At 34.0% G+C, this 27,516-nt stretch overlaps 1 protein-coding gene across 11 annotated transcripts in view; it reads left to right on the top strand.

The window, feature by feature from the left end:
- LOC117415708 (calcium-activated potassium channel subunit alpha-1a) overlaps positions 1 to 27,516 on the top strand; it is a 182,268-nt gene that overhangs the window by 77,980 nt on the left and 76,772 nt on the right. For 9 of the 11 annotated variants that reach the window (XM_059026372.1, XM_034026389.3, XM_034026409.3 and 6 more), the window contains exons 4-9: positions 6,905 to 6,998; positions 7,874 to 7,985; positions 16,208 to 16,283; positions 17,536 to 17,611; positions 18,216 to 18,386; positions 19,872 to 19,963. In XM_059026372.1, the coding sequence (XP_058882355.1) occupies positions 6,905 to 6,998; positions 7,874 to 7,985; positions 16,208 to 16,283; positions 17,536 to 17,611; positions 18,216 to 18,386; positions 19,872 to 19,963 (621 nt within the window). Of the gene's footprint in view, positions 1 to 6,904; positions 6,999 to 7,873; positions 7,986 to 16,207; positions 16,284 to 17,535; positions 17,612 to 18,215; positions 18,387 to 19,871; positions 19,964 to 20,048; positions 20,141 to 27,516 lie in introns of all 11 variants that reach the window. The other 2 variants (XM_059026375.1, XM_059026374.1) reach the window with 1 other exon arrangement.

The raw sequence follows: 27,516 nt of genomic DNA, 5'->3' as shown, positions 1-27,516 counted from the left end.
AATCTAGTTTTAAATTAAGGTTAGGTTATTGTCTTTTATAGGCTGTCTGGTTTCAGTATTTCCAAATCTTATTTTGCAAACATAAATACATGGTAATGTGATAATTCCCTATACAGAATACAATATCTATATTAATCATTCAGTATTAAATTATTGCTTACTTATTAGTACAGCCACATACCTTACAGTGTACTTGATGTAACTGCTTACAAAATGAACCCTATTATTAGAGACAAAGACAAAGCAAATTTAAACATGCTTTAAAAATCTTTTACAGTATTCAAATGTGATATATCAAATAGATATACTAAAGATATGTATAAAATAAACAAACACTATTTGTGCACATTAATACATCCTAACAGTCTGTTTATTTTTAACATTCCTTTGAAAATGTTGCCCTTTAAGAAACACCCTTTCTCAGGAAGTGTACCATACATACTTCTGTAAAAAGCTTTGCGGCCCCAGTTTGAGGCAAAGTGGATATAAAGGAAATCAAACATTTTAATGAATGGACCATAAAAATATAAAACTACACTTCTGTGTCTTTAGCTCTAGTTTTAATCTAGCAAAGAGTCATTGCATTGTTAAAATAAATCCTAGCATGTGTTCAACCTCTCCATTTATCTGATGGATAAATCCTTTTGTTGCACTTTGCAGAGACTTTCAATATATTTAAATGAACTCTGAATCAGATTGTGCAGCTCAAATGGTTTAATCTCCATAATGCAAGGGTCAGGCCTCTTAAGGAAAAGGAAAGCACAGAGTTCCTGTCGAAGCAATCAGCATCATTCACTAAACTAGAGGAAACTCTAACATGTTAGTTTCTCTTAAATATCTTGGGTGCATTGTACTCAAGTAAGTGATTTAATAAAAGTTAATCTATTCAGAAATACGAAATCTTCAAAACCGATCTAGCTAATCTAAACTGATATTGATTTGGTTTAGTACATACTGTATATAAATTGAGTGATTCATCTTTAAATTTGAGATTTAATGCAAAGGCTAGTAGCTTGTAACTGCATTTCCTATTAAGGCAAGACACTGTCAAGAGAGGTTTATAGAGGACACCCTTTTTAAAATAGTGCCATGTTTCTGACCTTACAGTCCTTAGAGAAAAATGGCTAGAAGGTATTTTTTCTCTATTTATATCTGTGTAAATGAAAGCTGCAGGTAAAAAACAGACTTGATTAAATACCCAGCTGAGAAACATGACACAAGATTAAAAAGTACAGTGTACGTAGTGTTCCACATTTCCGGTTTATTCTGAATTTTACCGTAATTTTTTTTTTTTTTTTAACTGGACGCTGGTTTTTACTGACTTATACCCGGTTTTTGTCTATTATTCAATATTTTCCCGGTACTATTTTCAAGGAAATACACAATATTTTGATCAAAATGCTGTTTTATTTTGACTCAGACATAAGTAGCTCTACACTGTATCCTAGGATACAGCAAATGTTTAGACGTCAGATGATCAAATAACATTCAAACGTGGTTCTCTGTCACTTATCACCTGATTATGTTGTCCAATCAAAGTCTGATTATTGTGGCAATTGCTGGGTATAGAACTACTATCTTGATCAAAAACTAAATTGAAATACTTACACGAAAATATAATATCTTTAGTGGATGAATTGGGAGAAAATGTAAATCAGTTTATGAATATTCAAAAGAAAACAAATGTTAGCAAAAATAACAGAAGTGGGTCAGATGAGGCAGAGGATGCATAGCGCTGCAAATACTGCAGCATTGAGGTACACTGACAATAACATAGAACATACGACACATGAACAAGCGACACATGAAACTAAAACAAGAAAGTGCCGGATGACTGTTAATGAGCTTGTCAGAGTGCTGTGCTTTGCTGGACAGCCACTGTTTATTGCAGAGAGGTATCTATTGGTGACTTCTTGCGACAGTAGGCCTACTGTCTGTAGTAAAACACTGCCTAATGCCGACAATCTTAATCGTAAATATTTGACAGAAAATGGTAATGCTTTAGTTGTCAATTTTCTTTTTTTTATGATTTCAAGGCGAATAAACCTGGCTTGTTTTGTGCTGATGTCATGTCATACCTTCTGTAGATACTATTTGGAATTGGAATACTGTCTGAATGTACGTGAAGTTTATAGATAAGCTTCAAGTTCAGTTTGTGGGCGTTGTTTTTCACTTTGATAGAAGCAGTGATCTGGACTGTAGAGTCGGTGTAGTGTTAGAAAGTGGTACCTTGTCAGAATGTGAAAGCACCAAAACTTGACCTGTGTAATGTCAGAAAGTGGTATGCTGACAGATTGCAAGTGGTACACTGTCAGATTTTGGTACATGTGCAATCAATTGCGATCGGATGGGTGTTCCTATTGTCAAAAAGAGGTATACATTTAAAAAAAAAAAAACTTAAACTGGAAACAGACAATCAGTTTCTCTAAAAAGAAAAAAACAATTCACGAGAAGTCCACCACAAAGTTTCACAAGTAAAAAAATGTACAAGATCCAGTGTATTGCATATGATAAATATTTGCATACTATTTTCATAATGGTGGAAAAAAAATGATAAATATGTAAAAGACCGAAAACAGCATAACGTACCAGATTTGAATGGGCGTTTCCCTGCTTTCTTAGCGGAAATTGTGTAGTCATGCGCGAGCAAGCACAGTGTGCTGTGTACCACTTTTTAACGCGTACCTGAATATACCACTGCACCTGTAAGAAATTAAACTTACTTTCACCTCTGACTATAACATCTACTTTGACTTCAATTCAGGTAAAATCTGACAATCTGATTTAGACATTGCCGGAACTGTATATATACTGTATTCTTAAAGTAAATTTAGTATTATTTGTATTATTTGTTTTGCAAAACAGAAATGTTATGTTTCACTTTCATTGCATTTGCACTTTTATGAAGTAATACAATGATGCATTTACAAGATTGTGCTTCAGTTCAATTGATTTCAGATAATGTATTTATCTTTTCTCTTTTACACAAAAACATATTATTTCTGTATTTCCCCTTTGTGTAGGTTCATAATGGAATGAAAACATTGAGTTCACACAGACAGATTTCTAGGTTGACGCTACACAGTGTATTGTTAATGCGTTTTTCCTTGTAACTGTAATATTACTTGTGTAATGGAAAATAAAAAAGGATTCGTTGTTAGAGACAAAGACAAAGCAAATTTAAACATGCTTTAAAAATCTTTTACAGTATTCAAATGTGATATATCAAATAGATATACTAAAGATATGTATAAAATAAACAAACACTATTTGTGCACATTAATACATCCTAACAGTCTGTTTATTTTTAACATTCCTTTGAAAATGTTGCCCTTTAAGAAACACCCTTTCTCAGGAAGTGTACCATACATACTTCTGTAAAAAGCTTTGCGGCCCCAGTTTGAGGCAAAGTGGAGCCCAAATGTTTGAGTCCGAGTCACACAAGGTCGAGTCCGAGTCTTTTGCAACGTTGACTCCAGTCCGAGTTCTGGTCACAAAATAGTCACAAAATATGCAACTCTAGTCCGAGTCCTGGACTCAAGTCCTACATGTCTGATATATATATTTGTGAAAGATTTCACTTATTTTAATGTTCGTGGCCGCTTAAAATCAGACCCAGACACAAGAATTTGAAGTTTTAACAGCACCTTTGTGCCGTTTTATTAATTACATAAATCAAAGCCAAATGAACAAAAACAAAACAAAACCTAACTGTTTTTGGAGCGCTAACTGAACTGTTCAGGAACCTAACTAACAACCTGGACAGCTAAGCTGTTTACCTGTTACAAAACCACTTTTACACAATTACACATAACAACAGTACACAAAAGGTTTACACAGTATCTTTTCATTACTGTCAGCCTCTAGCCTTCACACTGACTGCAGACTGCCCATATCGCAGGCAGGTGGCATTCACTTATTATTAGAGCCAGATTCTGCTCTAATAATGGCATTCTGGGGGATGTAGTCTCTTGGCCCCTCCTTGACTACATATTTTCCCCTTCCTCCCCCTGGTCTGTCGCTATATATATATATATATATATATATATATATATATATATATATATATATATATATATATATATATATATATATTTATATATTATATGGAGCTGCAAGAAATGCTGATTCTTAAAATATATTGAATCCCTACAATATATGTTCACATTCTTTTTTTATATAGATTAGTCAGTGTCTTTAAGAGATTGCAATTCTTTATTTTTTACCTATAAAGTCATAAAGTCATATAATGGTAGTGTCAGCAAGAAAAAAGTAATTTGTCTTTTTTCTGAACATTCAGCAGCTTTGCCATGAACTGATTAAGGCACTGTGTACTATAACGTTGCAGAAGATACTGGAAGGGGTGATGGAAAAGAAAACCTGCAAGCTTTAGCTAAAGATATATCTTACCCAACATTATTCTTTTAACTGATTTCTACATAGCAAGACTCTTCATGGTTCCCTGCTAGGGAAATAATTAAATGTGTTTTTGTCTTCAAAGAAAGCAGAGGAAATGTAGCATTCAATCTCAATAAACTGTACATTAGATACAGTATACAGTAAACATGTTGCGTTAAAAGGAGATTTGATTGCCTTAAATTATAGCTTCAGAAAACCACATACAGTGGTTTTAGTGTTTTCTAATTATATTTGTGATGCCATACAAGTATACATTATGAATAAAAAGGGGGAATTGCATCTTGAAAAATATATTCCTGTTTAGTTGAAACCATGTATTTGTTACTGCATCATTTAAGAGCCTAAATTCGTTTCATTTCCATTTTACATTCGTTTAGCGCTAGAGCACTAGTTGGAGTGATGTTGTTAATGTGAGTGCAAGAGAATACAGGACCATTATTGAACATTCAAAAGCAACTCCATACACCTTGTCAATTGATACATTTGATGGTGTAACATTTATTATACCTAGTTTTGTATTAATGAAATATTAATGTATATTTGTATGAACATAGGCAATTAATGCTATCATTCATTCAGTAAATTTTGGAGAGGGCCACTACCTTTATCAGTGTGCTGTAGAATATTGGATTACTGACCTATTTCTGGAAAACCATCTTAAATCACCCACCTACAAAAAGTGATCTAAATGGTCTATTTTAATTATCTAAATGGTACCATAGTACCATACTTAAACTCTGCAGTAGAAAATGGTTACTGGTGTTAAGGCTGCCACTTTGATCATAACAAAAGGTTCAAAATGTTTCATTCCTTGTCTGCAAACTATGTCTGTAGTCAATGCAAATAAAAACAAGAAGAAAAAAAAGCTATAACAGATCTGTTTGATTACGTTACACCTTAAACACTACAGGCTGTATTAAATTCAGCTAATGTATGTTTCACACCATTGATGCTTGTTTAACATTTCAAGGTCTACAGTTTTTGCCCACCTTTCTTTAATAATGATCTAGAACTCAACATGCATTTCACAAGACCAGTAATTCAGTAATGACTTTCTAATGTAGTTACTATTGTTGGGGCTATGTATTTACCAAATTACATTGATGACATTTCAATCCATGCCTCATTTTATATTTTGAAAGTCAACTCCTACAGTATAATTTAATAATGTACTGTAAGTTGACAAGTGGTGATGTAGAACAGCTGCTTGTTTATTAAAAAGAAGGCATGGATACAACATTGTCAAAAAATGTACAGTATTGCACCAGGGAAAGACTCTGAGGCATTCCTTACAGAGAAGGTCGCAATAAATTGACAGTGACCCACAAAATATATTGAGACAGTTACCCTAACTTTCAATATCCATATTTATTGCAGTTTATTTGGGTAAAAAAGTTCCCTCTTTCAAGTGGTAGCTTTCTGCATTAAACTGTAACCCCTGTATATATATAAACTATGGATACTGGAACGTAGGACAACTGTCTTATTATTTTTGATGTGCATCCTCTCTCAAACTCATTCCTAAAAATGGGACATGAAAACATGAAGGTGTCCTTACTGTGTTCATCATCAGTGTTCATTCAATGTGAGTTTTAAGAGATGCCTGTATTAGCCAAGGGACAATCATTAGGTTGCACGTGTAATGACCTGATAGTCGAGCCATTTCTAATGATGATAATACTGGTCATTTTATTAAGACCATAAGACATGTCTATTTTCTATTAAATGTGCTTATCTACCAAGTCATTACAGTTTCTTCATTTTGACTCTTGGTGCCCCATAAAGGGTAAGACTGCACTATATGCTAGTATGTGCTATGGCTGCTTGAACACATACAATAAACACAAACCCTGCATGTATTATTAACCCTTAAAGTACTGCTTCTGCTTTGCCTTCGTACCTCCCAACTATTCACATTTTCACCTTTATTAACACTAAATGCAGATGATGAAATTGCTATAGGATATCACAAAAAAAATCCAGATGTTTTAATTATTATTGTCACAGATTTCTTTGTCTTTTTTTTTGCTTTTGTTTTGTATGTTTGACACACATTCTGAAAATCTACAGTGTTTCTGGGTCTTAAACTATCTTCTAAAATGCACATTAGTAAATGATTCAGTTCTTTAAGGGTTAATTAACCAGGGGTATAAAATCATGTCTGTAAATATACCAAATGACACGCTTGTATGAAGAAGTATGCATGTTCCTTTCTTACAGAGAAGTGCCTTGACAGTCTTAATGCACTTTTATATTGCTGATAATGTATATATATATATATATATATATATATATATATATATATATTTTTTTTTTTTTTTTTTTTAAATGTTAACCCTTACAGGAAAGAAGAAACAGTACTTTTTTTAAAGTGGTTACAGCAATAAGCAAAAAAGAATGCGAGAAACTGCTTTTGTTGCAACAACATACTATAGCTTCTATATTATGTCCTTAATAAAACAAATGTTTTCTGTTGTTTTATCAGCCCCATAGAATCCTGTCAGAATTTCTACAAAGATATCACTTTACAGATCGACATGGCTTTCAATGTTTTCTTCTTACTGTACTTTGGGCTGCGTGTAAGTAAACAAACCTTTTTATTAAAAAAATAAAATAAAAAATTAACTGTATTTAGGTTTAAGACACATTTCCTATTATCAGTTTAAAGTCACATACAATTGACGATTATTTAGCTCCTTTAAAACTTCAGCAGCCCTAATATTTTATTTAATCTGAAATTAGATGAAATATTTTATTTGTTAGCTGCTGATACATTACTTGGTCAAAGGCACTATATAAATATAAATATAAATAAATAAATAAATTACTATATCAAATATGGAGTATAGTAACATATGATATAGTGACTTGGTATGCATTATTATTTTTCTCCTTGCATAGAGGCTGTATAATCTAAATTATTACTGTGAAATTGAAAAATAATGGTAAAGGCATGCTTAAAGTAGCTGACTTTCTTGAATTGTTAGCTAAAGTTACAGAATGTTATGCTATTTAATTGTAAGTAATACGATTTTGAAGTACAAATTACAGCTACAGTACCTATTATACGGTATTATTGTATACCATTTGTAAGCTAAAAACAGAAGAGAATGAATATTGAAATATGTTCCTCAATGGAAGTCGTCATTTTTGGCCAACATATTTTTTTATGCAAAATCAAAATCATTTACAGGGGGTGTAGGGGGTGTCACTAACAAGGCATGGCATGATTCCATTTGCAGAATCACATTCCAGGAGCAGAGTGCAGCATCTCCAGATTAGTAGCCTGCATCTCTTGCTGTGTAGCACCCTTCATTTTACCCAAGTGGGAAGATGCCTGTACATCATTTGATACAGTTAGCTTCAAGTCTTATGTTATTGCATGTTCAATAAACTTTAATAATAAAAAGAAGAAATAATAGAAATGTATTGATTCTTTTTTCTTTCCCTACAGTTTATTGCAGCCAATGATAAATTATGGTTCTGGCTGGAAGTAAACTCAGTGGTAGATTTCTTTACTGTGCCGCCGGTGTTCGTGTCCGTATATTTAAACAGAAGTTGGCTTGGTAAGTATCTTGGGTTTATTTGTATTCCTGTTTGAGAACTCACATCCTGGGAAATGAGTCATCTTTGAGTGGACATTTTTATTATCAGTTGGCACTTTTTTTTTTCCTTGAGAGGTTTGCAGCGGCATGGTCGTTGTTTTGGCACCACTTAATTCGATGGAAAAAAAAAAAAACTCTCAAACTGTCACACAACATTGGCCCTGAGAACAAAAAAAAAATGAGTTCTTAAAAGGTGCAGTACCCCTTAAGGCTTTAAAACTAGTTTGATATATTCTGGATACATTTCTGACCACACGTTTGGTATAAAGAAGCTTGACCTGGATTAAATTGTAATGTGCTGGAGAGCACAATACAATATTGTAGTTAGGAGTCTTGTGTAATTGAATACTGAATGCCCTACGTGTCACAGAGAATGGGACTTTGTAGCTACACTACAGTTGTAATGCTCCACCAGGAAATACAGACCTGATCTGTAGGTTCAAGCCAGAGCATGTTGCCCTGGTGTATCCTAGAGTCATCTTAGAGGGTGGTGGAAGCTAAATGGTATTGGAGGTACGATTTGCACACATAGTCATTTTACATATGCAGGTCATTTGTGGAGCATGTTGAAGTCTTTGTACTTTTAATTGGGCTGTTTTTGACAACACATAATGTTGCCCACACGCTGTTCATAAAGTTGCACATTCACCAGATTTAACCCCAATTTAGATTGCTGGGAAGAGCAAAGACTTAGTCTTCAGCCAAAACCAACAGAACATTCCACATTTGTTCCACGAGGGGCAGGTGTGCTGCAGTGCTAATCACAACGTGGGTATGCTGAATACTGACTGGTTATGATTTTGTGTTTGTGGACTTTGTGGGTGGACCTACCATTAACAATGTCTCCCTTTTGCTGGTCACTATACAGTGTAGTTGGAGTATTTTTGCATCGTCCAATACATTACTGGTTTGCGTGTTGCACATGCTTGTGGAATCTAAACCATTTTGATTTGGGTAAAATATGATCCTTCATGTGACCGGAACCTATTTGATTTAATTACAAACCTATGCTGCCATCTGCTGTTCAAATATCATATAACACAATCTGTGTTTTAGAAAGATGTATTTACTTACATATGCTGTTTTATTTGGTAATTTTGAAGTGTACTTTGTAATAATTTATCCATCTCAAATAAAATCAGCCATAAATGCAATTAAACACTGTTAACTTCCAACGCTTCTTATGAAGAAAAAAATGTCATTTTTATATGTACTATGATTCATAAACATCATGTAATACAGAAGAGAAGTAACTTAACAACAAACATTCTGACACATAACATGCCATTTTTCATTAGTGTTCTTAAAATGACTAACTGAAAAAGTAACCAATTTACAAAATTGCATTAATAAGTCTAGCATAACAAAATGCAAACATTTCTATTTCTATTTGAAAGCTTTACATGTCTATTGTTAAGTGCATGCCAATTTGTATTTTTAATAAATAAATAAAATTGTTGACATTGCCCTTTTTCATCAAAATGGTCAGGAAACTGTCTAGGGCCTCGACTAGAAGAATGTTTAATTCCACACTGTTTGTGTGGCTGGGCTAAAACAATAGTTGCCACCACTTAATTTAGCCACATGGTTGTTAGTTAGAGTATGCTTGATGCCTAACCTTTAGTTTCTGAAAGACAACCTATTAATGTTGAGCCACTGCATAGCTGGGCACAATTAGTATGCTTACAGAGTAATTAGCAGGGCTCCGAAAAATATAGCATTACACGTCCCTACGTGTTGCTACAACTGTTTAAATAACGTACCTGTTTTTTTTCTTTTCATTGTTAACATCCTGACAACTTTTTACACTTAGAACTTTAAAGCCTGTTGCAAGGCTCGTTTCAAACTGGCTGCTCTAGTGCACTGATAGTGTAAGGATTATTGTCCACGTTGTCAAACAGGTAACACAGCAATAACGATCCATGATGTGGTACGGAACAGAAAAGCCAGATCACTTGTTGTTATGCTTTTTATTTATTTATTTATTTATTTTATTTATTTATTTTAAATCACTTCCTGCAGTGATTTAGAGGACAGATATCAAACCCCAGTGCACTAGAGCGGCCATTTTGAAAACGGCTTTGAAACAGGCTTTAGTTATAAGTGTAAAAAGTTGTCAGAAACCCTGCTACTTACTCTTTGAGATATATTTACTTGCTAAATACCTGAGATTAAATACTGTAAATAACCTGCATTGCTATGTATTACTGATAGTTGTCAGATGCTGGTATCATCCATGTTCTTTTGATATCATTTTTTAGATTATTTCTAATTTATATATATATATATATATATATATATATATATATATATATATATATATATATATATAATTTTATTCTCAGGAAAAAATATCACATTTAATGCTGTTACTGACAAAAAATAACTGTCTGTAGGTTTGATTTTGCACATTATCTTGATAATGTAAAGGAGTTTACTTGCCATGTCACTGACCTGGGTTGTTTGTGTTCCTCAGTCACCATTACCTGTGATTTAATCAGCTCTTGCATGGATTTTAATCAGTTGTTTCCAAGTCTAACCTCTCCCCAAAAGTCCTCCGTTGGCTTAGTCAGTGAACTGCAGGGATTTGTAGGCTCGTGACACAGTGGGGCTTAGTCACCAAGAGATTAGTTTTATAATCCTTCTATTGTGTAAATTGATTTTCTGATTGCTTTCTTGCATAACTGCACCAAGGATTTTTGTTCCTAATAAATGATCATATTTCTGCTTCCAGGCCAGCTGTGTTTTTTTTCCCCTCTAAAATGGCTTATCACTGCCGCAGAGGCATACTATCATATTTAAACATACAGTTCATATACTGAATAGTTTGTCCAAACCCCTATTGTGGATGTTATGGCTGTGGATCAAAGTATATCTAATGTAACAATCTTAATTAATATGGAACATGTATTATAGAATGTTGGCATTAATATAAGAAGTTATAGTACAGCTACCTCCAAAATAGGAATTACTATTCTAAATGACTGTAAGGATCAAGAAAAGCCTATCTGGATTAACGTAATGATTTACTAAAGCTTGGGCAATGTCAATTAGTTCTTCGTGATTAGACAAATTAGTTTTCCATATACAGTACAACTAAGAAAGGAAGAGTCAGCATAAACCGATTGATTTATATGAAAATGTATTAACCTTCTCAAAAGAAAATACAACAGAGGAAGTGTTTTGCTGGCATTTTACTGCAAACATTTCTCATCAAAATATTCCCCCCCCCCCCATCCGTTAACAATAACAGCTGCACGTGTTCTACGCCAGGGGTGCCCAATCACAGTCTTGGAGGGCCATTTTACCAGGTTTAACAGGTAAAATGAGAAATTAACTACTTCAGGGTCGGGATGGAGGTTTAATTGGTTCAATTAAACAATTTGGAACAGCGTTGGAACAAATATTATATCTCCTGTATGTGCACCGGCAACCTTCACGTTACCACCTCCATGTTTTACTGTAGGCCCTACCCAACATTTTGATGATCTCTTGGCTGTTTTTCTTCCCACATACTTTTCTCTTGGAGCAGAAAAGTTCAAACATTGATTAAGCTGTCCATAACACTCCTCTCCATTGCTCTTTTGACAAATTTTTACGGTTTAGTGCCCATTCTAGGCGTTTGACGGTTTCCTCGTCTCAGGTTTTTGAGCTGCATCTCTCCCCATCATACCAGCTTCTAAAAGTCTCTTTACTGTTTCCTTTGATATGGTGACATTTGATGTGGAATTGAACTCAGCAAGTTGCGTGCTGGTTAGGAAACGATTAGCCTTGGTCTTTCGAAGAGTCAGTCTGTCTGCTCTTTTAGTTGTTTCCTTCTTTCTGCCTTTGCAACTTTTATTTGCATAGCTACCAGTTTTTCTGTATCTGTTGATTGTGGTCTGCACTCCATTACGTGAAACATTGACTTTTTTTACAATTTCCCTCACAGAATGTCCTTCCTTGTGATCTCTTTGGAACCATGGTAACTCTACCCTCTTTCAGGCTCCCCGTTTAAAGAACCAGCAGCTGATTGCCCAGCTACTTGTGTCTCATTAAGTTCAGGTTATGAAAGCTGTCTGCAGCTTGACTGAGAGGGGACTTGTCCACTCCATTAATAGGGTAATAGTTTAATGGGAGTAATTGAGGTAAAATGGCAGTAAAACTTATCCACTATTCTATTTTCTTTTGAAATGGATAATAAACTTTTACATAAGCCAATGATTTATGTATAGTTTTCCTTTCTTAGTTGGATTCCAGTAAGATTTACAGGCGTCCCCATAATTTTGACTGCTAGTGTATGTATATATGTATAAAATGCGGAAGACCCTTCAGTTTTAAAAGTTTTAGCACCATCTAGTGTCTGCTTGTCCGTCTTGAAGTCATTCACAGAAAGTAATCATGTGACGGTTTTATACAGCTCTTTTAGGTAGCATTCTGCTTTAAACTTTGCTAAGCAATGTAGATGCAATGCCATCAATGGTTTGGCTTTAACACTTCCTTTTTATTCTTCTAAATACCATCTGTGAGCCTTTACAAAACCAAGTATCCACTGATTATACAGCATAGGTAGTGTAAAAGTTAAAAAAAGGGGAAGTAATGTCGTTTTCAGGATTGAAGAACCTTAAAACAAAGCTTACAAGTCTTGTATGGTCAGTGTAGCAAAATGGTCCAATTAAGGGATACACATGTCTGGGAAACTGTAATGTTATAAAACAAACAAGAAACAAATGAGGTGCATATAGGAGCCCTTAGTTTAAAACTCTAGGTTGTTTATGTGTAGTTTAGAAAGTGGTGCAAACTTTGCACTGGAGAAAAGCTTTGTAAATCTGGTCCACTATCCTATAGCAAGCAAAGAATAACAGCCTTTTAAAGTGTTTATTCTTTGACAAATTGTTCTGCGACTGTTCTGTGTATGCCGGTATGAGTAATGCATTAATTCTTTCTGCACATTTTAAAGCTTTGTAATGGCTTTAGTTATAATGATTTTCCATAGCATCTCAACAGGAATCATTAAGTAGCCTTTCTTATATTATTTAGGCAGTAACTTTAATGGTAATGGTTTTCACATAACAATATTCTTTTCAAGGCTGAAATGCAGGCCTATATTATGTTGCCATCCCAGAGCAAGATATGTGGAAAGTCTGTGGATGACAATTGCTTAAAATCAAGTTACCTCTTTTATCTGGGTTTGCTTTACACAATCCATGTAGCACTCATCCAGCTCCAATTACAGTTCGATAATCTTTCAATTGTTCTAAAAGCCACAGTGATTAAATGCACCTTCTTTTGTTTATATGAATAATTAATACTGTTTTATCAAAACTGACATTTTCTTAATGTGGCATTTTTTATTTGAAGATGCTACATAACATATGATAAATGTTATGTGTAAAGGATCGCTGGCTATCGAGGTGTAGTGGAGTCGCCCATACTGTATGTACCGTATGTTTGTCGCACATACATTATATGGTAATGATTCTTGACGAGTGATTGACTCAGCTCCACACCTCAGTTCAATTACATTAAATGCTGTAAATGCTATAAATGGTAGGTCATGGAGTCCTACTGTTGCTTGGTATTCAAATCTATTGAAGGCTATGTCTTTGGAACAACTTGTCCAGTTTTAAATAAGCTGTGCATTTGGGCCGTTGATGTAGAAGACCTACTGTTTTATAGTTTTATATATTATTGGCAGGGGACACATGTTTCTAACATAACGTTTTAATACACCTTTTCTTTACCATATTGGAATAATAGTAAAGCAAATGTTTTGAGACCACGAAGTAGTGTAACATGAGAAACGGTTCATTTTACTAGCAACACTCAACTGGTCTTTCAATGTGCCTTCAGTATATGAATTCTAATTGTATTTATGATCTTCTTTTGGCTTTCTGATGGCCATCACCTCAGATTGGTACGATTTACAGTGCTTAGTACCAGCTAGTTATGTCCTGTTAAATTTTAAAATAGTGGAAATGCTTGGTTTCATGGTGCATTTTATTTGGACAGCATGATGTTTTGTATTGTTTTTTATGCATCAAAACAACAAAGCAATCCAGTATCTAGTACAGCAGTTGTGATTTAATTTTTGATTTTTTTTTCAATTTCAGCTCCTCTTAATCCCTAGAAGAGTTCAATGATTGCAAGAGATTTTGAGCTTTAGCACAAAAAATAATAAAAAAAAATAAACGCTTGCTTGCTGGTAACAAATTGGAAAATAAAAATCTGTTCAGATCCTACCTGCAGATTAAGGATGGAGTGATAGTGCTGACAAAAATCGTAACATTTCGGCGTCTACTGTGAAATATTTTGTTCTAGTTTGCAGTTTTGACATCAGGTTTCTTTGTGGGTGATTCCTAAAGGAGCTTATGGTGTAATATCCTGATGGAAAAAGGCTTTTTAAGCTTCAGTGATCATAGCTGGAGTAGTATGAGGATTTGTGTTAAATCTGAGGTCTCTCTTGATAGTTGCATTCGTTTTTTGCGTGTTGTGTCGTTTTGGTGATAACTTTCAAGATAATGTTACTTTTAAAAACATAAGAAGCGTTTATAAACACCTAGGTAAATAATATTCATAGTGCTTTTCATATTTGATACGCAGTACTAAGCAGTAGAGGAAGCAGGTTCAACAGGAAAAAAGGACAGGATGTGCCTTGCCAGTGTGGATTGTGATGTTTAATAGGGGAGGCATTTTCATCAGCAACAGCAGCGTTTCTGAAAGTACATTTCTACAGTTATGATTCCAAGCAAGATTTTAGTGTATCGTGGCCCTGATGGTGGCACCCGTACAGAAACACTTAGAAGCACCAGAAGACGTAAGAAATCATGCGGAGACCTGTTTCAGAACGGGTATCGGGTCAAGCCTGGACATGGGCACAGTGGAGAGAAGGAAGAACAAGATAACTTTAGGCATTCTTGTTACAATGTGGTCATTTACTGGGGTAAGGTTTGTTTCTTAAGAAGCACTCTTGGACGGGGCGGTGGGGGTTGTTTGTTATTGACTGATCCATATTTGGTTGAAAAATAGTTGGTATCATGGCATGCATATATTACTTTATCTATAGAGCTGTAAAGTATTTTACTGTATCTTTTAAATGTTATCATTCAAGTGGATTGCAAATGTAACTTATTTATTTTGCATATTAATCTTTACGAAATAGTTGGCAACCGTGTGTGTGTGTGCATATATATATATATATATATATATATATATAAAATATTTTAGACCATATGAAGAAAAGGTTTTAATTTATATATATATATATATATATATATATATATATATATATATATATATATATATATATATATATATGGGTTATTAGCTGTTGTAATTTCAAGACCTGGCTGATCATTTAAGTTTCTTAAATCTTTATTACAGATACATGGATACCTACTTTTACATAACAGTGCATCCTCTAAATAATAATCTGTAATACTAAAAGAAACAAATTGCCTGTTTTGCGTAAATGTTAACACACATTTAAACAATGTTTTTGTAAAAATGTACAGAGATGATTTCCACCAGCTATTTCTGGAACAAGGGTGAGTTTAGGTTAGGCATAACATTTTTGTATGGTACTGCAGTTAATAAATTGTATTTATGTCTGTCAGGAAATTAAGAGCTTTTCCTTTTTTTTTTTCTCAGACCTAAATAAAACTGCTCTTGAATTCAATCCAAATTTACTGATGTAACATGGTTACATATTTAAGGTTTACGTCATTGGAGGTACCAGTTGAATCACATCCTTTCGCTTGCTAATGTTTTTAATCTAGAGTTCCATCTCATTTATTCTCATTCTTATAATCTTGTAATCAAGTTTTGAAAGATCAGATGCTTTAGTTTTTACCGAGAACTCAAGAGAAGTCTAATAAGAAAACAGCAGGCAGAATTTATTTAGTATTTGGCTTATCAGTTTATTTAATTAGTAGTTGTTAATTTTCATGTTGTCTAGTAACTGTGTTGTTAACGGCTATTATTAGCACTCAAAAAATCTACGTTTTTATAATTATTCAGGAATATTCTTTGAGCATAGCTGCACATGAAAGTAATCAAATTATTAAATATGTATGATCGGTTTAAAGGTATTTGGTATTACTAAAATTATAAATATTGCAGAAATTCAGGTATGCATATTTGTATCTAGACTTGTAACGTGTATTCTGTGTTTTTTTTTCTTTCTGTCTATTTCTTTTATACAGGTTTGAGGTTTCTGAGAGCGTTAAGATTAATACAGTTCTCAGAAATTTTACAGTTTTTAAATATCTTAAAAACTAGGTAAGTACTCTGGTTTGTCTTGCAATTCTGTAAATCTTGCTTTTAGAAATCATGATTATGGCTGGCATTCAGGACATGTGATTCAAATGAACATAATGAGCATATTTTAATGATCTTAACAGTGGTGCTGTTCTTAAACATGTACACTTGTGATCACAGCCTCGTTCCATTATATTTTTATTGTACTGCTTTTAATAAGAGGGACAACCAATCACCCCTAGGGGAAAACATCAGTGGAATTTATATCAAATTAAATGGTGCTGGTATTTATTGTAAGCTACAGTAAATTTATGTTTTTAAATAGTTTCTGTGCTAGTCTGTTTTATATTTTTTTGTTACAATTTCAGTTTCTTTTTTTAATGAATTAAAAAAACAACTATTTCTTAAATGCATCAGTTTTTGCTTATTATTATTATTATTATTATTATTATTATTATTATTATTATTATTATTATTATTATTATTATTATTGCTCCAGCTTTTAAAAGAATAAATTGATGATAAAAACAAGAGGTCTCTTGAGCTGTGTGTGTTTGTGTTCTAATTCTTTTCTTTCCTTTCTAAATGCTCAGAACATGATCCTGTATAACTATACGGTTCGAGTTTCCCTGCAGCTCAGAATTAAGGATTTTTGCTCAACAAAATATTTTAGATTAATCCCTTCACTCAATTTAAACTGATGGAGAGGGGGATATTTCGCAGCTTTTGAATGAAAAGGCACAGATACAAATATATATATATATATATATATATATATATATATATATATATATATATATATATATATATATATATATATATATATAAACATTGTTCAAGTTGTGCTGCCATGAAGAAAGAAAATAATTTCACCTGCCACTTTACTCTTTCCCAGTGAGGAAAAGCCTTTGAAATGAGTGGGAAATCAATCAAACAAATGCTATTAAAACTAGTCATAATGTTGTGCAACTCATTATCAATATATGTAGGGGCACACTACTTTTACATTTTTTGATAATTTCCAAGAAAAATATGCACATTTCCAAAATGCTAAAACCTTGCCTACTCTTGAGGCCCGTCCGCGCCTTGACTCGGGACAAATTCTCCTATATTGGCTTCTAAAGCTACATACTATTTTTTGCTACCCACCGTCATGAAATATTATATTCCCAAAAGAATCTCAGTCCATTTTATAAACATGAGAAAACAAGGTATAGTTCCCCCCTCCCCCCATGTACCTAATATCTGTTTATATGTATTCTTTCTATTATAGTAATTCCATCAAACTGGTTAACCTGCTGTCAATATTTATAAGCACATGGCTCACGGCGGCGGGGTTCATTCATTTGGTAAGTACATGGAGCCAAAAACATCAGCGCAATGTTCCCAATTAATGGGACCTCTCAACATTGCACTTCTCACACTAATGACAGGTAGTAATAGATTTCACTAATATTTTCCTGGGTCAGATATAAAAAAAAATATTTGATTGAACTAGCTGAACCTTTATCCAGGTCCTAAATACATTTCAATACTGATAATGTATGGCATGGAATTTATTTTTTAATGGGTTTCAAAAAATACACTTTTATGAACACTTAATTCTTGAAAGCTTGGAAGGTGATATTTGAGGTATTTTGTAACTGGAGCACACAGAAGGAATATAACTATTGAAAAAACAAAACCATACCACTAGATGGTGGTGTTACCATTGTTTTAAAAAAAAACTTTTTGCTCTTCATCCCACATAATATAGTGTCGAAAAATCTATCATTAAAATCTCAATACCTTGAACTTGATCTAGTACATGCAAATCCTATGACAGTCATTGTGTTTTGTTGTCAAATGAAATGTGGCTTTAATGTAATGACATTTAAAAAGAGGGTTTTCAACATTTATATGAAAATAGCTATTAATTTATTCTTCTGGGTATTTCCTTGACATCTGTTGCAGGTAGAAAACTCAGGAGACCCTTGGGAAAACTTCCAAAATTACCAACCACTTAGTTATTGGGAATGTGTTTATTTACTAATGGTTACTATGTCCACTGTGGGTTATGGAGATGTTTATGCAAAAACCACTCTTGGACGCCTATTCATGGTCTTCTTTATCCTCGGTGGTCTGGTAAAAATCCTTTTTATTCTTAATTGGTGTTACATTTCATCACCATCATCACATATTCATTTCATTGTGTTCCTAGTAAAGCTGCTGGACACTCATTGCATTTTCACTCATTTTCACCATGCACTTAATTCACACTGTTTAAAAAACAATGATCCGATACTTTGGATTTGATTGCATTTTACATTATTTTGTAAGTTTATAATTGTTGACATGACAAACTAAGATTAATGGCTCTTGATTGTTTAAAACATATTAACTGTTAGTTTTATTTTAAACAATGTGTTTACAAGTACAGTTAAAGAACTGAAACACTTTTGATATAATTTTATAATGTTGTTGCTATTTTTTTTAAAGCAGTGTGCAGTTTCAGGAGTCCCTGACCTTCTGTGTCCCTACCCAAATTCCAACAAACACTGTGACAGGAGGATGCACCATAGAGCCGTCTGAATGAGAATGAAATCAGCAATTAAAAAAAAAACCTTATCGTCATTAACTCTAGGGTTTATAAACTCCAAAAAATAAGATTAAATTAAAAACACATTTTCTGATTTGATTCATACCAAGTGTTTGTTTTCATAGTTGCTACAGTTTTCTGTTTAAATTTGAAACATACATATGTTTTTCTTCATTCTTTGTTCTTTATCAGATCAGACATCATTTTGAATACATTTTGAAATGTTTTGAATCGTTTCTTCTCAAAAGCAATCCAGAGTCTTTATTTTGGGTGATTCATTGTTGCTTTTGTTATCCTTAGGCCATCACTCATATTTGCAATTTAAGCATTCACTACTAATAAAAAATAATAATAATAATACAAAAAAACTTTAGCTGAAATAGAAGCTTCTTAAGTTCACAAAATGCATTGAACTGAGTTGCTGCTAAGTCTCATCAGTTTGTGCTCTTTGACTCAACCTGGCACAGCCTAAGTGTTTGTTGGACAAAACATGGCACTTAGGTTTCTCTTCATTACCTTTTAGATGTTTTTTTCAACCACAGAATGACCGTGAGTCACCTGTGTGAATCCTTTTTTAAATCCTTTTTTTTTTTTGTAGATGCCATCTATATTTAAAAACTGAGGAATTGTCCTTGCATAAAACATGTTTTTTTATTATTATAATAATAATTATTATTATTGTTATTTTTTTAGAATCAGAGATTATTCTTGTACAATATTTATTAATATACTATTACCTTTTTATTCTCTTTATGTTTAACACAACTACAAAATACTTTTTAGACATTATTATTATTATTATTTTCCCCAGTTTCTGTAGTTGATTATATACAATCCAAATCTAGTTTTATATATATATATATATATATATATATATATATATATATATATATATATATATATATATATATATTTTTTTTTTTTTTTAGATTTAATTCTTTTGCATTTTCAGATCTTATGGTAAAATCCAGTACCCCTTTCCTTGGCCTATCTTTTTTAGTCTTTTCTTCTGTCTCCTATCTCCTCCTTAGGCCATGTTTGCCAGCTACGTCCCTGAAATCATAGAGTTAATAGGAAACCGCAAGAAATATGGTGGTTCCTATAGTGCAGTTAATGGAAGAAAGTAAGTATTCCATGAGGCTCTGCTGCCTCTGCCGCAGTAGAACACTCTCTGCATGCCATTTTCTTTTTCTGTTTCATGCATGTAGGCCATGTTTGCTCGCTACGTGCCAGAAATTGCTGCTCTCATCCTTAATCGGAAGAAATACGGAGGGATTTATAACTCAACCCGAGGCAGAAAGTAAGTCAAAATCAAACAAGGTGTGGTTGTGTGACGGGATGACTAACTCACAGGAATATTTTCCTGTGATGTCAGTGATAATTCGCACTACAGGTATGACTGGAGACCTTGGCCATTGTAAGGCACCTCATGTTCTTTTATGTTCTAAAAACATCCTGCTATTGCATTTTCAGTTCATACATGATAGAGCTTTCATGACTAATTTATATCCCATGCTATATTTTACTGCTTGTGTTTAAGCTGCACACTTTGCTGCTCTTTACAAAGCCACTTGACATTTCTTGGAAGTTGTGGGTGTACTCATTTTTCAACAAATAGTCATGAGAACCCCAATACTAAAATGTGGCAGTCAAAGAGTTTCAGTTGCCCTAATCTTTGGCATTCACAAAAATACAACCTGGAATCTTCATTTTCATTTTTTGTGTGTGACATCAATCACAGTGATTTATTGTAGGCTTTCATTTGTTTTGTATACTTTGGCATATAGAGTTAGTTCTTTTCATTAGGTGCTTCTGTTTTCATCTGCTTGATTTCCTGCATGTTCAATTTCTATATGTCTTGAGGTCTTGTGACTTTTTCGCGGGTGTTTTTTTTCCCAGCAAAAAGTAACTGTGTTGTCTGCCTCCACTATTTAATTTCCCTTTGTTCTGTTTTACATTAACGTGGCCTTGATCTTCAGTCAGCCCCCACACCCTGATTCCCTGGATGCCTCAACTCAGATTGCAGCCTCTCAATTGCTCTTGGCTTGCATGCCAGATGATCTTTGTAACACTTGCCTTATTTTTGTAGTCTTTGTCTCTTTTGTAAGTTATTCTTAATGTCTAAGTGACTATTCTGAACTCCCACCCGCTTCCTGACTGAAACTCGGCTCTGTCATCAGCACATGGTCTGCCTTGTTTACAATAGATTTGATTAGTTGGTTCAGTTACTGACAAAGTAGTTTAAAGAAAGCTTTTTCGTCACGTAGGCCTTTCATCGGAGCATGTAATTTTAAGGGAAAAACACAGCAAAAAGCCATTAGCACTCTTTTGTTTGATGTTGCTGTTTTCCCGTCAGTAAAACAAGATTGATGATTGTTACGTTTAGCTGAAATTTGTAGTTTTGATTTGGAGTCTAGTGTTGAGAGAATAAGCTGTCAAAACCGCTGAGTTTTTCTCTCACAGGGAGGGGGGAAATACATGTGGTTGTAATTAGCAGTGTACAGCCTCTAGTGCAGCAGCCTTAATAATAAATAATAATAATAATAATAATAATAATATAATACAAATACTGTGGTTGTGCCATTTTGAATATTTAAAAAATAACATCAGAACATTTTACAAAAATAAAAATGACCTTTAACTCAGACTTAAATACTAATGATACATATTACACATGCGCTATTTTAAAGAAAGGAATAATTGTGGCTCTATTGATGTAACAAAGAATACATAATTCCTTTGGCACATGTCTCTGATTATTCTTTAAAAGAAAGACTCCTGCTTCCCATACAGTACATGAACACTTACGCAAATAAATCATGGACCGTATCAACAAAGCTTTAACTCTTGAGTAAAATCTGTTTTTTCAAAGATGCTTTATTTGAAGAAATCAAAGTTTGATATTAATGATTGTTCTTTTAATAACATATTAAACTTTTATGAATATAACACTGTGTTATATTCATAAAACCAGGCTTTGAAAAAAATAACTGTTTCATATAACTCTTGAGTTAAATCTGTGTGACAAGGACCTATTACGTGTTATAGCTTGAAGTTTATCCTCACAATAAACTACCATTAATTATCCAAGTATCTAAAGCAGATACATCTCATGTATTATTTTCAGAAATAGTGCATGACTATTATGGATTTCAAAAAATGTGAAGACATTTAAACAGACACAATATTTTTCAAGAACAGTATACTGCAATGTTATCATATAGACTTCATTTCTTGTAAAATACAGCAGTCAAACTATTGCACTATAGATTGCCATGACAATAAAGACAAAGTTCAAAAAATAAATTGTAGAATAAAAATCATTCATGACATGTTGTGGTCAAGGAGGATGACTGGGCTACATCAAAAATGCAAACATGATCATACATACTAACAGTTAGGAAACCTTCTGTCAAGCAACCCAAATTGGAATTATGTAAGAATAGTCTTCGTCGATGGCAGGGAAGATTAGCCTGAACCACAGTATTATTGCAGGTCTTTTGTTCCTGGAATAAATACATCAGTATCATCGCATAGTAAATTAATGGTGAAGAAAAAACACAAAGATCCATATCTGGTCAAGATTGTCAGCAATGTTCAGTTTGTGTCATTTGAATAAAATAATATTAATCGGGTTCTAATTTTTCGTAAGACATCTTGGCGCTGTTTAACCAGCTAAATTGTAAATTAAGCAAAGCGGTACTGTTGTTGTATAAGGATTAGAGCAGTGGAAAGTGGTGTTTCTGATTCTGTGGTGCTGATGTTGGAGCTGTTTTTTGGCTTGTGTTACTGTGCATTTTTATTGTAAAAACATTTTGCATGCCCCAGTCTGCCTGTTACCACTCCCCATTTTCTGTGTTTCTGCTTGTTGCATGTTCGTGCTCATTGTTTTGCATATGTATCTTGGGTTTTTAACAACCCTACATGTCTTAAAAAGATCACACACTATATCTATAACTTTAAAAATGTGTACATTCAGTTTTTTTTTTAGTTTTTTATAGCTACTACATTTAAAGTTATTTAAGGAATGCTGTTCAAGGCTTTCAAATGCATTCTATTACCACGTATTAGCATTGGCAACGTTATAGCTGGCCTCTTGATTTGCTGAAGGTCTTTTGGATATTTTGCATGCTTATTCATTTAGTTTTTTTCAAATTTAGATTCCTGGTGCCTAATCACATTTTGTGCTGACAATCACATGGCCAGATTGCATTTAGACAATTGATGGAAATATACCATTTTAAATAAATGCATTAAGGTAAAATGTATAAGCAAAAAACCAAGAGATCTCAGGCACAAGAACAGGAGTGATGATGTTGCTATTGCAAATAGTAAAATAGACTTGGTTATCACTTTCGTAAAGTGTTGAAGGTACCAAACAAAAGGACTTCCAAAAGCCATTTTTTCAAATATAAAGTGCAATGAAATTGGAAAGTAAACCAAAAACAAATCTGGGGAAAAAAGTTTTTAGTACCAGTAAAAGAATAATTTAGAAGAGTAAATAGAACAATAATGAATTAACAATAGTAAGAAGAGATCCGGGTTTGGTACCTTAAAACTCATTTTCAAGGCAATGCCAGTTGGAGATGGCAGGAGGGGTGAATATTATTTCTGTCCCCTTCAATACAATACCATTGCTGACCTATTAAAAAATTCACTTTGTACGGATATGAAAAATGGCTTTAGTTCTTAGAAACATGTATTAACTCTAGTATAGAGTGTGACCATTTACCTGTCTCCCTGCAACACTCTTGTGAATGTAAGAAATACATTAGTTAAAAAAACAACTGGCTACAAATTTGATACACTACTATTTGATTCTCTGTCAAGTTATTATAGGTCATGTGAAATATTGTTTTGAGATATTGGCTTCACCTCAAATCTCACCAACCATATGAATGCAATCTTGTAAATCTTAGCTTTGTACTTTTTATGCAGTGTTGTAACACATTATGCTGGCGGCTTTGTTTTTGTTACATTTTGACTAATAATAAGGGTTTTAGTGGCATGCTTTGCATCAAGTCACTGAGACCATTGTCTTTTCTCCTATTATTCTGAAGTAACAAACTTAACTGGTGTCTCAGACACTAAGGCTAGTGGGACAGAGCGTGTGTGTTCTTCAAGTTCCTACAGATTTTCTGTAAAACCTGGAGTTCTTTCAATGTGGAAGACTAAAGATGTGAAACAGAACATTGTTTAACTTCCACAAATGGTTCTATTTAATGATTTTTGTTATGTATCTTTGGAGTGCTTCAATGGCCTTAAGCAGGAAAACAAAGATAGAGTCTATGGGTAAACTAACATTCTGTGCAGAATGGCAGAGAGGTGTTGCCCAGTTTCGTTTTTACATCCCCCTCTTAGTCACACAAAGGATCTTTTTGATGGTCAGTTTCAGGCGATTAATGAAATGCCTAGGAATAGAGTGAGAAGGCCTTTAAGGGTTCGTGAATCAGCAATATATATATATATATATATATATATATATATATATATATATATATATATATACAGTGCCTTGCGAAAGTATTCGGCCCCCTTGAACTTTGCGACCTTTTGCCACATTTCAGGCTTCAAACATAAAGATATGAAACTGTAATTTTTTGTGAAGAATCAACAACAAGTGGGACACAATCATGAAGTGGAACGAAATTTATTGGATATTTCAATAAACTTTTTTAACAAATAAAAAACTGAAAAATTGGGCGTGCAAAATTATTCAGCCCCTTTACTTTCAGTGCAGCAAACTCTCTCCAGAAGTTCAGTGAGGATCTCTGAATGATCCAATGTTGACCTAAATGACTAATGATGATAAATAGAATCCACCTGTGTGTAATCAAGTCTCCGTATAAATGCACCTGCACTGTGATAGTCTCAGAGGTCCGTTTAAAGCGCAGAGAGCATCATGAAGAACAAGGAACACACCAGGCAGGTCCGAGATACTGTTGTGGAGAAGTTTAAAGCCGGATTTGGATACAAAAAGATTTCCCAAGCTTTAAACATCCCAAGGAGCACTGTGCAAGCGATAATATTGAAATGGAAGGAGTATCAGACCACTGCAAATCTACCAAGACCTGGCCGTCCCTCTAAACTTTCAGCTCATACAAGGAGAAGACTGATCAGAGATGCAGCCAAGAGGCCCATGATCACTCTGGATGAACTGCAGAGATCTACAGCTGAGGTGGGAGACTCTGTCCATAGGACAACAATCAGTCGTATACTGCACAAATCTGGCCTTTATGGAAGAGTGGCAAGAAGAAAGCCATTTCTTAAAGATATCCATAAAAAGTGTCGTTTACAGTTTGCCACAAGCCACCTGGGAGACACACCAAACATGTGGAAGAAGGTGCTCTGGTCAGATGAAACCAAAATCGAACTTTTTGGGAACAATGCAAAACGTTATGTTTGGCGTAAAAGCAACACAGCTCATTACCCTGAACACACCATCCCCACTGTCAAACATGGTGGTGGCAGCATCATGGTTTGGGCCTGCTTTTCTTCAGCAGGGACAGGGAAGATGGTTAAAATTGATGGGAAGATGGATGGAGCCAAATACAGGACCATTCTGGAAGAAAACCTGATGGAGTCTGCAAAAGACCTGAGACTGGGACGGAGATTTGTCTTCCAACAAGACAATGATCCAAAACATAAAGCAAAATCTACAATGGAATGGTTCACAAATAAACATATCCAGGTGTTAGAATGGCCAAGTCAAAGTTCAGACCTGAATCCAATCGAGAATCTGTGGAAAGAACTGAAAACTGCTGTTCACAAATGCTCTCCATCCAACCTCACTGAGCTCGAGCTGTTTTGCAAGGAGGAATGGGCAAAAATTTCAGTCTCTCGATGTGCAAAACTGATAGAGACATACCCCAAGCGACTTACAGCTGTAATCGCAGCAAAAGGTGGCGCTACAAAGTATTAACTTAAGGGGGCTGAATAATTTTGCACGCCCAATTTTTCAGTTTTTTATTTGTTAAAAAAGTTTGAAATATCCAATAAATTTCGTTCCACTTCATGATTGTGTCCCACTTGTTGTTGATTCTTCACAAAAAATTACAGTTTCATATCTTTATGTTTGAAGCCTGAAATGTGGCAAAAGGTCGCAAAGTTCAAGGGGGCCGAATACTTTCGCAAGGCACTGTATATATATATATATATATATATATACTGTATATATACTGTATATCATAAAATCAGTAAACCTATAGATTATCCAGTAAATGTATAGATTTACCAGCTCATCGGTCGATCTATAAAATAAGCCGGCATATGTGGCAGGCAAACTCATTCACTCTCTTTCGCCTGTGCGGTTGGTATATAATTATTTTGTTGGTCGTTTATTTAAGTTGAACCAATGAAGTCGATAGGATGTGCTTGATGTTTTTGTCTGCCTTTCTCCTGACTCAACAACTTTGTTTAGAAAATATTGTATGAAAAGTGTGTTAGTGACATGGTCTTGAAATCAAAATGTTTATATTTTATTATTATTATTATTAATTTCTTAGCAGACGTCCTTATCCAGGGCGACTTTCAGTTGTTACAAGTTATCACATTATTTTTAGATACAATTACCCATTTATACAGTTGAGCAATCTAGGTAAAGTATCTTGCTCAAGGGTACAGCGGCCGTGTCCCCCACCTGGGATTGAACCCATGACCCTCCGGTCATGAGTCCAGAGCCCTAACTGCTACTCTACACTGCTGCCCTTTTATGTTTGTTTAATTCAGTGCATTTTAAACATATGATGGCAGTGTGTAACAGTTAAGTTTATTAAAATAAACTGTGATGGGCTACTGTTTTCTTTTCTCTGTTGGCTAGTGGAGAAAATGCGTTTAACAGCCGAATTGGGGTAAAACCTGTTTAGACGGCACTTGCAGATCTCTTGATCTGTCTCTACTACTATGCACTGGACTTGCCTGACCTCAGCACCATGTTACTGGATCCTCAGCTGATGCACTATCCTTGCACTATTGCACTGCTAATATGTCATTGTAGATATAACTTGTTGTAATCCTAACTTGTTGCATCCTAGTTCATATTGTATTTTAGTAGTATCATTTGCACTTACTGTAAACTTTACTGTATTTAAATATTAATCTTGCATTGTAACCCTGTACAGTACTGCCCTGTAACACCTGTAAGTCACCTTGGATAAAGGCATCTGCCAAATAAATAAATAAATAAATAAATAAATAAATGTAACGATCTTATAGCTGTTATCCTGCATAGTAATACTAAACAATCAATACAATCTTAAAAAAAAAAAAAAAAAAAGCACAATGGGAATTTGGTCTTTTTTAAAAACATTTATTAGTATTTTTATGTTAGTAAATGTAACACATTTTCACAGAACAACTGTTCTTTTGGGCCACTGTCAGTCACATACCTGAAAACATAAGCTGAGCTGCGTTTCCATCATTGGTTGTTTAATCTACTATTACAGCTACATACTTGGCTTCCTGTACTTCTGCTTTGATTCGTTCTGAACCTTGTTAGAGGTACCCGAGAATACTGTGGCTATTGACAAGCAATTGCTTAACATGCTGTCGTAGTCAGAAATCAGAGAAAGTAATTCCACATAATTACCTCTATTTGAGGAATTGGTGCCTTCGTTGTGCCCATTGAAAGCCAGTTCTTGCTTGCCAAGATAAACAACAGAATCAATCAAGCATTTA

This window comes from Acipenser ruthenus, chromosome 7 (assembly GCF_902713425.1).
Source record: "Acipenser ruthenus chromosome 7, fAciRut3.2 maternal haplotype, whole genome shotgun sequence".
In the NCBI taxonomy this organism is placed as follows: Eukaryota; Metazoa; Chordata; class Actinopteri; order Acipenseriformes; family Acipenseridae; genus Acipenser; species Acipenser ruthenus.
Note: the sequence above shows the minus strand (reverse complement) of the source record. Positions and strands in the feature narration are given on the sequence as shown.